This window comes from Misgurnus anguillicaudatus, chromosome 8 (assembly GCF_027580225.2).
Source record: "Misgurnus anguillicaudatus chromosome 8, ASM2758022v2, whole genome shotgun sequence".
NCBI lineage: Eukaryota > Metazoa > Chordata > Actinopteri > Cypriniformes > Cobitidae > Misgurnus > Misgurnus anguillicaudatus.
The window spans coordinates 32,956,924-32,970,029 of NC_073344.2; the positions used below are offsets into that span (position 1 = coordinate 32,956,924).

Here is a 13,106-nt window from a genome sequence, read left to right on the forward strand (position 1 = left end):
GTATCTGTATCGTTATAGTTTTGGTGTGAGCTCCGCTATTCTCTTTAATATAAAACGATTTTCAAAACTATGTGAACGGCCCTTAATTCCCTATCAATGCCAGACCTATTATTATGTTCATATAGTTATAAATACTAATTTAATAACGGTCTCAATTTATGGCAGCTCATTTGAAAGAGCAGTTTCAGACACTGCTTACAGCTAACCATATGTGATCAAATTATGGGGACAGTCTTTGCTGTGAGCATATATCCCTAACGTTACCTGGGGTAAAATGATGGGGACAGACTTTGCTGTTGTGAGTCTCTCCTTCGCTGGTTCAACTCATCTGTCTCCTTCCTTTCATGTTTTCTGACAGTCGGTATCGCATAAAAACTAATTCCGGGGTTCTTTTTGCTGTTGTTAGAACATCCGTGTATTAAACCACACACCATCGCGCGGTTTTAAAAAAATTACACCGATAATACCATGCATAATACCCACGCTGCCTCGCTTGTCAATTGACAGACTGACAGTTTTATGTCAACAATATGGCCGCCGCGAACATTGATGACGTAGATCGAATAAGCCCTATAAAAACATGTGTAACACAAAAATCCATCTTGTTTTGTTGTGTTACTTTTGATCCACCTGTGTGTTACTTTCGTCCCTGCAGGTGGAGTCGAAAGTAACAATTCACTACTTATGTTTAAAGTGAAATTATACTGAAGACTTTTTAATTTTTTTAAATTCCACATTGTATTGATAGACCACACTTGTGAGTTATTGACCACAGCAAAAATATATTGCTGTCTACAACATTATCTTTTAAAATTAAGTGTTTCAAAAAAAATTTACTTTCGCCCCTGCTCTCCCCTACTTTAATATTGATGATTCATTGAATTTAATCAATTTTTTTAAGGTAAGTGGTTGCAATCAATTTATTTAAGCTACATTTAAACAAAAAAGAGTAGTAACGTAAAATAAAATATAAAACTTTTGTTTAAATGTAGCTTAAATAAATTGATTGCAACCACTTACCTTAAAAAAATTGATTAAATTCAATGAATAATTTTTTTCAGTGATAGTCGATAAACAGAACCGTTCACAATTATTATGCATGAAAAGCAATTCGCATTACCAGTTTTACAGTGATCACCACAGACTTGGCAACATTGATTAACATACCGCCTTGGACCGTTCCAATATGGAGGACTACTTGCTTATAGCGACTCATAAATTGCGGCTAATGACGTACAGGTATCTATGTATATATCTATGGGTCTCCAATACAGTTAGGACACGTTTACACAACAACGATTGTACTAAAAGCAGTTTAGTACAAGTTTTTCCTTTGCATTTTTAATACATTTCACGTATACATTTTGTCAAACTGATTCCCATGCACAGTTTCATGAAAAGAACTAAAAACGCTGTGTTATACTGTACATGCCAGGCCAGTACGGTGCTGTTATGCACCTATGCACATATGTATTCTTCTACGAAGCAATAAATATAAAAATCTAAATGCCAAAAGCATCAAGCAATTTTGTTTGGACAGACAATGAGGTAGGTTACCACTACAAGTGACCCTGGTCTATAAAGCATTAACATTTTGTAAACTTTGTTGGACAATTGTTAATAAATTCATTATATTGAGTAGCAATGTGTGTGTGCCATTTAATCCATTTAATGAAAGTAAAGTGTGCTTGAGGATGTCAGTCATTTACATTTAAGAAACATCTTCTTTGTTTTTTGAGACAACAGAAATTCTTAGGATTTAAATGACATGAGGCTGAGTAAATAATAGAGAAGTTTCCTTTTTGGATTAACTCTTCTCTTAAGGCATTTCCTTTTTTAGCCACTGGGGAGCACCCTTGCGAAAATATATTTTAATACAGAAAAGCAAGAGCACAAACACAGTGCTTTTCTGTGCATGAGCAGCAGATATCGCTGTTAGTCTGCAAGCACAGCAAATATTTCAGAAGAAAAGGAAGTATAATATGTAGAAGAGATGAAGGAAGCGTGACAAAAAACACTAGGGAAAGACACAGTTAACCTTTATGGGGAAAACTGCCACTTTAAAATCATGATTTATCTTGTTAAAAGTGTTAGAATTTAGTTTGATCTTGCCAAATGAAGTATGGTAATTTATAAATAAGGCCATGTTCAAAAATATGCACAGGAATTCTTTTTACCCTTGTTTACTTTGTCTCACGTCACACACACAACCGTTCACAGAGAATGATATCACTTCCTAGATTCAAGATGTTGTGTTATTAATAGAATGGTATTAAACTAAGCTGCCCCAAGAAATGTGTGTACTCTTTTCTGGCCAACAGTAGTAGGGTTACCCTACAATGACGATATGCTGGTATACAGTGCATTTAAAAAGTATTCAGACCCCTTCACCCCTACACTTAAAGCAACACCAAAGAGTTTTTTACCTTAAAATAACGTTTCCAAAAAAGTTTCAGTCGTTTATACACTCGAAACAGGGTGAACGCCACTTTCAGATTCGCTTTGCAGCCCTCTATCGGCCAAAACCGCACTTAAGAAGTTTCCAACCATCGTGTCGCGGTCCTGTACTTCGAGTGAAAACTACAAAAACTTGCTTTACGGCGAGTTACAATCCAATTAGAGCCAGCTTTGCTGCAGGAGGCTAAATTATTTACGACAGTGGTAATGGACAATTCTGTTTCCAACCTGTTGGGGGAGCGAAGAGGAAAAACTCTTTAGTGTTGCTTTAAAGGTGCAATTTGTAAGATATTTGCAGTAAAATATCTAAAAACCACTAGGCTGGTGTTATATTGTTTGTCCAGCTGATTACTATCAATATCTTTAATGTTTTCAACTACTTGTAAATCGTGAGAAAATTGCCATTCTAAACAGTGACACGAAGCAGTGCAGTCGCCTATCAATGAGGTTAATATCCACGTGACCCTTTGTTACCGCCTTTGCTAATGTAAAAAGCACATGACAACAGTGTCGTGAACAAATGCGGAAGTATGCGTCAGCGCTTGTCGGGCTACGTGCTTGTTTATGGACTAAGATTACTCTTTAATCTTAGTCCGCTGGTTGTGTCAGCAAAGACAGCTCCCGTAAGCATACGGGCCAACCAAACAACCCAAGAAGAGTTTGGAACAAGTCGAGAGAAAGAATGAAAATCAATATCGGTGTTGCAATATCTGGATGGAGAGAGATTCGCGACAACATTTAACCAGATATAGATGAGGAAGAGGTACTGTACTGCAATATAACAAAACGCATTTTCAGACACTTATTAATAGAGTTTGGTACTGTACAGTCTATCATAATTTTACATCATAACCTTACAATAATATTTGTAATGTTAATACATTATGTGAAAAATCATTGTAGATTGTAAGTTTGAACACTTAATTCTGTGCTGTGTTAACACACCATCGAATTTAGACTAATAATGTAACATCTATGACTAACAATTTCGTTTTGAACATTATATATAACCTTACATAATGAAATAAAACGATATCATCAAACGCAACATTTATAAAACTTGATTACTTTATCCGTCAACGTGATTTCTCGTTCGCGTCTGATTGATGGCCATCAGCGGTTAAGTAAAAGACTACAGATCCCATAATTCCACGCTGCTTCAAAGCGTCATTAATCTACATCAGTTATTATTTTGATTGTTTTGGCGCCAGTGGCGAATTCTACGTATTCTACCTTTAAATTAATTAAAATTATCTTGCAGCAGCCTAATACTACAATCGTTTACATTCTTTTTTTTCTAAATATCTACACTCAGTACTCCGTAATGACAAAGTTAAAAAAGAATTTTAGAAATGTCTGAAAATGTATTAAAACAAAAAACATTAGATATATCACATTTGTATAAGTATTCCGACTAGGCCTGCACGATATTGGGGGGAACTGACATTGTGGTATTTCTGCTATGTAACATGCGATATGATAAATACTGGATGACTTCACCAGATGACATAAAAAGCTCTGTTTGAGAGTGTTTTTGTGTATAATTGCAACAAGCACACCTGGTTTGGGGATTTTGTGCTCTATTGACCTTATGGCTTGATTTTTGCTCTGATAAGGAGTGTCAGCTGTGATGCCTTTTAAAGAGGTGTATGCATTTCCAAATCATGTCCAATCAATTTACTTTAACATACAGTAGGTGGACTCCAATCAAGGTGTAGAAACATCTTAGCAACAATCAAGAGATATTGGGGGCACCTAAGCTAAACTTCAACCCTGTGTCCCAATCTGCATACTATCCACCCTAAATAGTATTTAAAATTAGAATGACTATGTCCAAAATTATATTATAAAATGGGCAGTTCTGGTTCTTCATTCTGATTGGTTGAAACGCGTTCTAAGCCGTGATAAAATACCCCGGTAAACCCACGGTTCAGACCGCTTTACAGAAGTATCACTGCGCCACTGTTGCTGCGTACTGATTTATGAAAATAAACACCACAGTCTTTAATCATATTTTTAGTTTGTCTACAATTGCACAATTAGTGGCAATATCCAGATAAATGTCAATAAATATTGTTGAGTCATCTCGTCAATAAAGAAAAAAGTTCCCAGAGGAGTTTCAACCTCAAATTCATATCTCTGCTTTTATCCACTAGGTGGCGATCTTACCCAACTTGAACACTGACGCATTCACTCAACACTAAAAACAGTGTAAGGCTCTGAATCTGATCTCTTACAAAAGTTCTTCACCAAAAAAAGAATTATCTCCGCTTTTAGCTGAAAATTTGAGAGACGATAAGAGAACAAATGAAGGTAGGATGAAACTTTTTTTTAAAGGGGAGGGTCTGTTCTTTCATTTGATAATTTATGTTTATTTAAAGAAGATTGTTTTTCTGTAAGGCATTAAACTAAAACTGGGTGGCAACTGTAGGAGCCTAAATGCAGTTACTTGATCAATAATTTTAATTTATGTGTTAAATAGTAATTTTTATGATTCATTTATGTGGAGGAAATTGAAGGGCATATTTACAGTATTTACAATTTAATGCAGTTTGCAGTTATGCAATGAGTTAATTGTGTAATTATCTAAAATGTATGTGGATAATTTATAGTGCATTTATATTATTTGGGGATATTTTGAGAATAATACCTGTTATTGCACCTTTACCTTTAAAATGCACATATCTTTGATTACTAATACGTGAGAGTGGTAAACGAGAGTTGTGAAGTTAAACTAAAAATAAGTCGGGCAAGCGTATAGTGGAGCCGCATAGTTTTTTGATCTTTCTCTCTCTCTTTGATCGTTAACTAATAATTTTTATTTCTGCAATATTCCTGTGCTGAAGTTTTTGTTACTAACCAAGTAAACGGATTCAGTTTTTTCTACAAGTGGTACTGTGAATTATTGGATGTGGATTGTGGACGAAAGGAGTGGACAAAGCGTCAAGCTGGGGCTTCATTTATTGGAAATCTACAGCAACTTTAAAAAAAACACAAAACCGCTGACAGGGAAAGAGTTAAGCATGCTTCCAAGTATATTTGATCATCACTTCAACAGTTGCACGATATAAATGTTAATGTGTAAATTAGATGAATGTTGATTTATAAAAATAAACACCACAGTCTTAAATCCTATTTTCATTGTGTCTTTGCTGCGTCTTTGTTGGTTGGGAACTACGCTCTGTTTTAGCCACACTTGATTCTGAGGAACTACTTTGTTTGGCGGAAGAGTAATATATTTGTACTAATATAATTACAACTTATTTGTGTTTCATTTTATGAAACCCTGCTATGCATATGAAGTAACCGTTTTATAAACGCAATAAGCCCCACAAAGCAGTGGTGATACAGTAACCCACTGCTTCTTGGGGCTTATTGCTTTAGTATGTTACTATGAGTATCCATAATGTTCCCAAATGTTCTACTGTTTTAGCCAAAAATTGGAATAGATTTAGGGACACTCAAATCACTGATATTACCCACAACTCACCGTGCATACTCTGTTGTTCTGTATTCATCAACAGTATGTACTTTCCCAACACAAAAGTACATACATACTATTAGGTCATCATGGTATGCGAATTGGGATGCAGCTATTGTTGTAAAAGGTATGAATTCTTATGAAAATATGATACTTCAGTTTTTCATTTTTTAACATTTGTAAAAATCCTGTTTTCACTTCAAAACAAGTCAATATGGGGGTGTGAAGTAATAAGAAACATATGAATAAACGATTGTATAAGGCTGCAACATAAAACTAAAAAAAGTGAAGGGGTGTAAATACTTTTTGAATGTACTGTAAAAGTTATGCTTAAAAGAGAAGTTTGGACTTCTTGTCCTGGCAACAAGTGCAGCAGTATATAAAGCAAAGAGGTAGTTTAAAAATACTTAATAGTAAAGCATATGTTTATTTAAAGTGTATGGGTGATTCTCAAGAAAACTTGGTTTTAAAAATGTTAAGCATGAAAATGTAAAAATTGCTTAAATTTACTTTTTTTCCCACCAGACATTGAAAAACAAAGTCTGGAGTAAATGGGAACATTAATTTAAAAACTTTTACTTATCATTTAACACTTTTTGTAACATAATTTAAAAAATTAGTCCTAAAAAATCTCATTACCGCAACAGTCAGAAAACATCAACACTGACATATTTTCAAAATGACATGACAAACCTGAAAGAACATAATTTGGAGATACTGCACATGCATTTAAAATCAAAGTATTATGCTTCTATTAATTAAATTAACATTTAATAAGCATCTGTTGCGGTAATGATAATCAAAATGTCGTGTAAGCATTCTGAAAAGACAGTTTTTCAAATTAACTGTAAAAAAATGATCTTACCTGGTAGCCATCTTGAAGTAACTGGTCCATGTGCTTGGTCACTCAAAATCAAACTTTATTAAAATTCTGTATGTGTGCTTAAACTGTTCTCAAAAAGTGTTGCGGAGGATGAGAACATGAGGCATGGACACATCATTTTCCTAATTTTTCTTCATTATTATTATACATGAATATTCAGTAAATATTTTTTCTGTCATCTAAAGTAGTCTAGCAAAACATCCATTTATTTTTTTTCTTAATATTTTTGTGTTAATTTGATTAAATTACAACATAACGCATGTTCAAACACAGCCGGACACATTGCGGTAATGAGAATTTCAGCAGAAAATGAGATAAAATTTACAATTATAAATTCTTATGTTGAAATCACACATTGTGCAAGGTAGAACACAGTACTGTGTTAATTCTGATGCTTTTTAATGTTACTATATTACACATTTTAAAGCTAAAATCATTAGTGCCGTGGTGTTTCAATGGTTTCGTGAGAATCACCCGTATGTGCTAAGTCTTTTGGGCAATTGATTTTTTTCCAACAATGTGTCAAGCTAAGCTGATTAAATTAATATTTTTTAGCATTTTTTTTTTCAAGCAGGAATGCATAAGCTAACTGTTATTTAAACAAGAACAGCTGTGTTCTGTGTAAACACAACTATGCAACAGTCTCTTTTAAGTAAAAGACGTAACATTTGTCATTCTGACAGTCGGACGCATGTAAAGAATCTTATTAATCTCTAACTTAGTCACCTGTTAGTCTCTGTTATTGAAGGGAAAACACCAGAAAACCGGAAACTCAAGTCCTCAGAACATCTCTGGTATCCGTTTTCGCGCCAACGGGAATAGTGAAAATGGCTACTAGGTTTCTCAATAGGAAGGTTGCAGCCTCCGGAGGTTGTAGGCTGCATACGTCATAAAGAATCTCTTATTTCAGAATATTAACAATTATAAAGTTGACTATTATTTTTAGTTAATCGTAAATTGTTGTTAAATGCTTATGGCTTGCGAATGTAACTCTCATTTAAATTAAATAAACCAAGTTTGATGACGTAGTAGCCTATCGACCTCCAGAGGCTGCATAGTAGACATCCGATTAAGAAATGGCCTTCGTATGTAATGAAACTAGTCACAGGTCAAAATCTTATGACGTAACGTCAATGTCATCTGTGAAAGGTGGAAAGCCTTGTGGCAATAGATATAAAGGCTTTAGTTATTTCTCGTATACTATTTTTATTGTTTATTTGTTGTTATTATTATTATTTGTTTATTATTATTGTCTTTATTGTGTTTATTTATAATAATTTTACTAGCAATAAAAAGGAAAAACCCAAGGCATTGATTCACAATCACATACTACACATACAAGTAACATAGATTCTGAACGCCACGCTCAATAAACCGTTTATCTCTTTCACGGCAATCACACTTGCCCTTCAACCTTTTTATATACTACACACTGACTGTGACTATATATATTATATACTGTCTGCCTCGGCTCCATAGATGGTACTTTAGAGAAATAGGAGATTCGTCGGAATCAGACACGTGATAGCGCAGCGCGTGTGTGTGACGTCATAGACAGGAGCCCTTTCTTGCCTCTAAAATGAAGTGACCTTCCTCTCGTTCCCTGATACAGAGGCGATCCGGTGTCGGAGTACCGTAATCCGCAGGAGCTTTCTCATACGGCTTAAAAGGTAACTTTCACTGCGATCTCACATCGTGTCGAGGTCTATTTACGCTTTGACTTTCACAGGTGTGAGATTTTAAAAGCAGAAAGCGTTTTTGTTTCGTTTTCCTGAAGATTAGCATAAGATTGCATAACTGGCCGGTGTTCCCAGAGAAATGCGTTACAATTCAACGATGCACTCTGTATGTGTTTTAATTATATCAGAAACAAGATTTTCGTCGTTATTGAAGTGTTACAAATGTTTAATAACTAAATGAAAACCAGAACAGGGCCTTTATGGGAGGCTAGCCACAGTTGCTAACGGCTAGCTCTGCGTGAGACTACAACGTGGAAGCCGGTTTATGGCTTTGATCATTGTGTTTTTAGTCAGTGTTTGCTTGTTTTGAGAATTACTTGAGACGTTAAATTCAAATTTTGTTGTGCAAAGTCAAGTCCAGCTTCTTATCAATTTGATCTCGTAGGTTAACGGTTGTCGAGCTGTCTGTGGTTGTTTTCACATATAAATGGCGATTTATTGTTTGGTAGCAATCAAAACTCGGTGGTAATATGTTTACGTACTTCACAAGGAATTCATACCAAAGAATTGACAAGGAGTCAAACCACGTCCTTGAAACGTCCATGTCTACCCAGATACTGAAAGTCAACGTATGCTTTTACCTCTTCCTGAATGATGCATTGACCTTATTCAAAGCATTTTGTGTGTTACAGCTTGAATTGGTTAATGTGATCATTTGAATTGGTTAAGTTTAATAGTGCAATAGGCAGATGTTTGATTCTCCTTGATTGACCTTCTGTTCATTCTTCAATTGTCTTTACCAGGTCTAGGAAAATATGGGTGACGTTGAAAAGGGAAAGAAGGTTTTCGTCCAGAAGTGCGCCCAGTGCCACACGGTTGAGAAAGGAGGCAAACACAAAGTCGGGCCAAATCTTTGGGGTCTGATTGGTCGCAAGACCGGTCAGGCAGAGGGCTTCTCCTACACGGATGCGAATAAGAGCAAAGGTAAGACCCTTGCTGATACACTCTATGCTTTTTCACTTTAAGTATTTTACGATAAGAGGAATTTATTGTTACTTACTATGTGATGTCATTCGTTCCAAGGCATCGTTTGGAGTGACGCTACCTTGATGGAATATTTGGAAAACCCAAAGAAGTACATTCCAGGCACAAAGATGATCTTCGCTGGCATCAAGAAGAAGGGCGAGAGAGCAGATCTTATTGCATATTTGAAGTCAGCTACATCATAATGCTGATGCAGGAAGAGGGAATATTTAACTTTAAGTGTTTGTAGTTTGAATTTGCAATATGCATTGAAACCTGTGGCAGATCAAATAACAAGGAAAATAAATTTTAGGTCTTATAGGTTTAGCACACAGTGTGCGTCCATTTAAGTCTATTTCAGTAGTGGCGATTTTTAATTTTTGTGTGTCCATGTCGCATTTAGAGTCAAGTTACTGCAGTTCCTCAGTGTTTTCACTGAAGGAATTAAAATACGTCCCCTGGTTTCACAGGAGCTGTTGGTTAAATTATTGAACTGTGCTGAAACCTGTCGTATTTCAATTGCGATGAGTGACTGTGAAACAAGCTAATTGCTAACTATTGTATTTACCAGGTGGATTCGAACTGTCAAATAAAATCAAAATGTCTTCTGTCATGTTTCATCTGTTATTTTCTAATGTGCTGCTGGCTATGTGATGCTTCCGTTTGAGATTTAAAGTGAAAGTAGCCTTTTTAATGTGGAGTTGTCAGGTATGCTCTTAAAAATATTTTTTGGACAAGCCCAGACAAAGGCATGGAGAATAATGTGACATGTTTAGGTTTATGAACTACTGCTGATTTCTGTCTCCTTATGTTTCACACATTTCTATTTATCTTATTTGTTGCCAAGACAAGTTTCAAAGCTTGTCCTGAAACTTGGTCATAGTTCAAAATCCTAACAGATGTCATCTTTTGATAGTGAAAGCCAAAGCACTTTTCCAGTAGCATAGATGAAAGCTTTTATATCGAGACAAATTATTTTCTTTTCATAATGTTATTACTGGAAATTTGATATATGATCAAGTAAACATTTAGATAATAAGACATCTGAAATTTTTATTAATTTGACTAACTACATAGATGTAGGCTACTGTATATTGATATTCTTGTAATATGCCAAATTTGCTAGCATTATCTGTGGAAATTCATTTCCTTTATTACCCTCTGATGTTTGGTTATTTAAGGGCCTAAAGTCACCAGGGCACTTTCATAGGAAATTAAATTAAACCTTATCACGTGAAAGTACGTCATCAGATTCACCTCTACTGTACACCAAAATGACGTTGTTTAAGTCGCGTGTGATGTTTGAACGAGCATTTAAATGAATTGTGTAACCACTCTAGGTCACCCTGCCAAAACTTGCTGAGATAGTTAATGCTAATGTGTGTGAAGTACAGCGTCCTTATCAGCTCTGAACTTGGATAGTAGGCTACGTTATATGGAGGTACGTGAAGTACACATCAGAGGGCAAAGGTCTAGAGGTCTCCTTTTTGGTTCCTTTTTAATTAGGTAAACAACTCGCAACCGATGTAGTCTGGCACAGAGCCTATAATTTTATCTCAGTTTGTGTGAAAAATGGTTGATAGAAATAAATACAATCGAAATAAACACGCGTTTTGTATACAGAAATAGAATAAACAAATGCCCACTACTGTCAAGGTGCTTCATTTGCGGTCATTTCAAATGAAAATGTCGCCACCTGGAGGATACAAACCATTGCGAAACGCTTTTTCAAACGCTGGTTGCATACTTGTTGTAGCACGTAGGATATGGCGTCTGGTCATAAAAGTAAGTAAGATGTACTCAATCCATGTATAAAATAAATATAATTAATTGAAATATTTTAAATAATTAAAAGTAATTTAGAATCAAAATCACGTGGAAATGTTTTATTCACATACAAAGCAAAGTCATTGATACTTTTCCTTTTGTTTTTTGTTAGGAATGACGTCAACATAAAGATGAAAGTGTCTGGTACAAAACTGATAAGAAACTTGGCCTGCGTTCCAATTCGCTTATTATGTCCTATGCCCTAAAAGTATGTACTGTTTAAAGTAGTATAGACATTTGAGTGCTTTAAACGTGATAGGACATACTATATCTAATATCGACTATTATTTACTGATAGTATGCGTGCGAATTGGGACCCAGGGACATAACCTGGGAGGGCTGGGGCAAAGCCTGAGAACAATACCATAGAATTACACTAGAGGTCAGCAGTAAGCTATTCTTTGTCTTTGCTCGTGTATGTAATCTGAAAGTTTTTTTCTTTTTAAAAGCAACATCCGAATATAAGGGGCAAAAATAAGGAATTTCTCTATTCAGGAATTTTGTAAGGATCATGTAACTATTTTAAATAAAAGTAACATACATAAACATAGGCTAAGTAAAATTTGTCAGCTTTCTATAAAAATGCCACTCGTTGCCTACATTAATGCATTAATGCGCATTCAACCAACTGCATAAAGTGCCACCTAAAATGTATGCTGGGTAGTTGTTGACTGCTTTAACCTTAACATTCTGAGCCATCAAATCCAACGATCAATGTAAATTCTGTAGTAAAATACATAAAGGCACATACTACGTTGGGTAGGCCTACAGCAAACATAACTGCAACACTTTATTCGCTCACTTTATTTAAGGCAGGACTGCCTTAATTTAATAAATTAAATTAAAAAAAGACATAGTTTTATGAACTGACTTTTCTGCAAACACAACACACTCCCACAAGTTTAGTACTTATAAAACAGAAAAAACTATGGTTACACTTTATTTTACAACCATGTCCTTGTTACAGTGCAATTTTACATTTAACTACTACTGACTATTGATGATTAACAACATGTACATACTAAAAGCTTCAGGTTATGTTTTGGGTTTAGCTGTATGTAATTATGCATAATTTACTGTTATTACTTTAGTGTATTATTAGTAATTACATGTGTAACAAACACACTGTAAAAAAAGTGTTACTAAATCTATCAATATAAACAATTTTTAGTTCCATCTTGCAAAACTATAAGCAAACTGCATACTTTCTCACATGTTAAATATGATTGACGAGAGAAAAGCAAAAGTTTGAAACAGTTTAATTCGAAACAACATGTAAAATTGGAAACAAACACAGAAATGCATATTACATATTCTAAAATACTCCTCATTTGATCATCAAAATTATATTTCCATCCTTTTTAAATATTTTAAAGATAGTTCACACAAAAATAAAAATTGGCATCATTTATTCAATCTTATATTGTTATAAACCTATAAATTGCTTTTGTAAGGAAGATAAACCTATCAGAAGCCCCATTGTAGCTTCCATAGTATTCTTTTTCGTACTATGGAAGTCAATGGGGCTTTTGATCGGTTTGGTACAAACATTTACCAAAATATCTTCCTCTGTGTACATCAAAACAAAGAAATGTATAGATGTTTGTTACAACATAAGAGTGAGTAAATTATGACAGAATTTTCATTTTTTGTGTGAACTATCCCTTTAAGTAAAACTTATATATAGTAGTAGTAGTTACCATACACTGACTCGACTGCAAAGTAAACTGTTTGTAAAATTTATGTCCTCCTGTAA

The 13,106-nt window shown here is 34.7% G+C and overlaps 1 protein-coding gene across 1 annotated transcript; it reads left to right on the forward strand.

The window, feature by feature from the left end:
• The first annotated feature begins 8,333 nt into the window (after positions 1 to 8,333).
• Positions 8,334 to 10,136, forward strand: cycsb (cytochrome c, somatic b). The gene is made up of 3 exons (XM_055214109.2): positions 8,334 to 8,491; positions 9,304 to 9,484; positions 9,584 to 10,136. The coding sequence occupies exons 2-3, from the start codon at positions 9,316 to 9,318 to the stop codon at positions 9,727 to 9,729; spliced, it is 315 nt and encodes a 104-aa protein (XP_055070084.1). The 5' UTR covers positions 8,334 to 8,491; positions 9,304 to 9,315; the 3' UTR covers positions 9,730 to 10,136.
• The last annotated feature ends 2,970 nt before the right edge of the window (positions 10,137 to 13,106 follow it).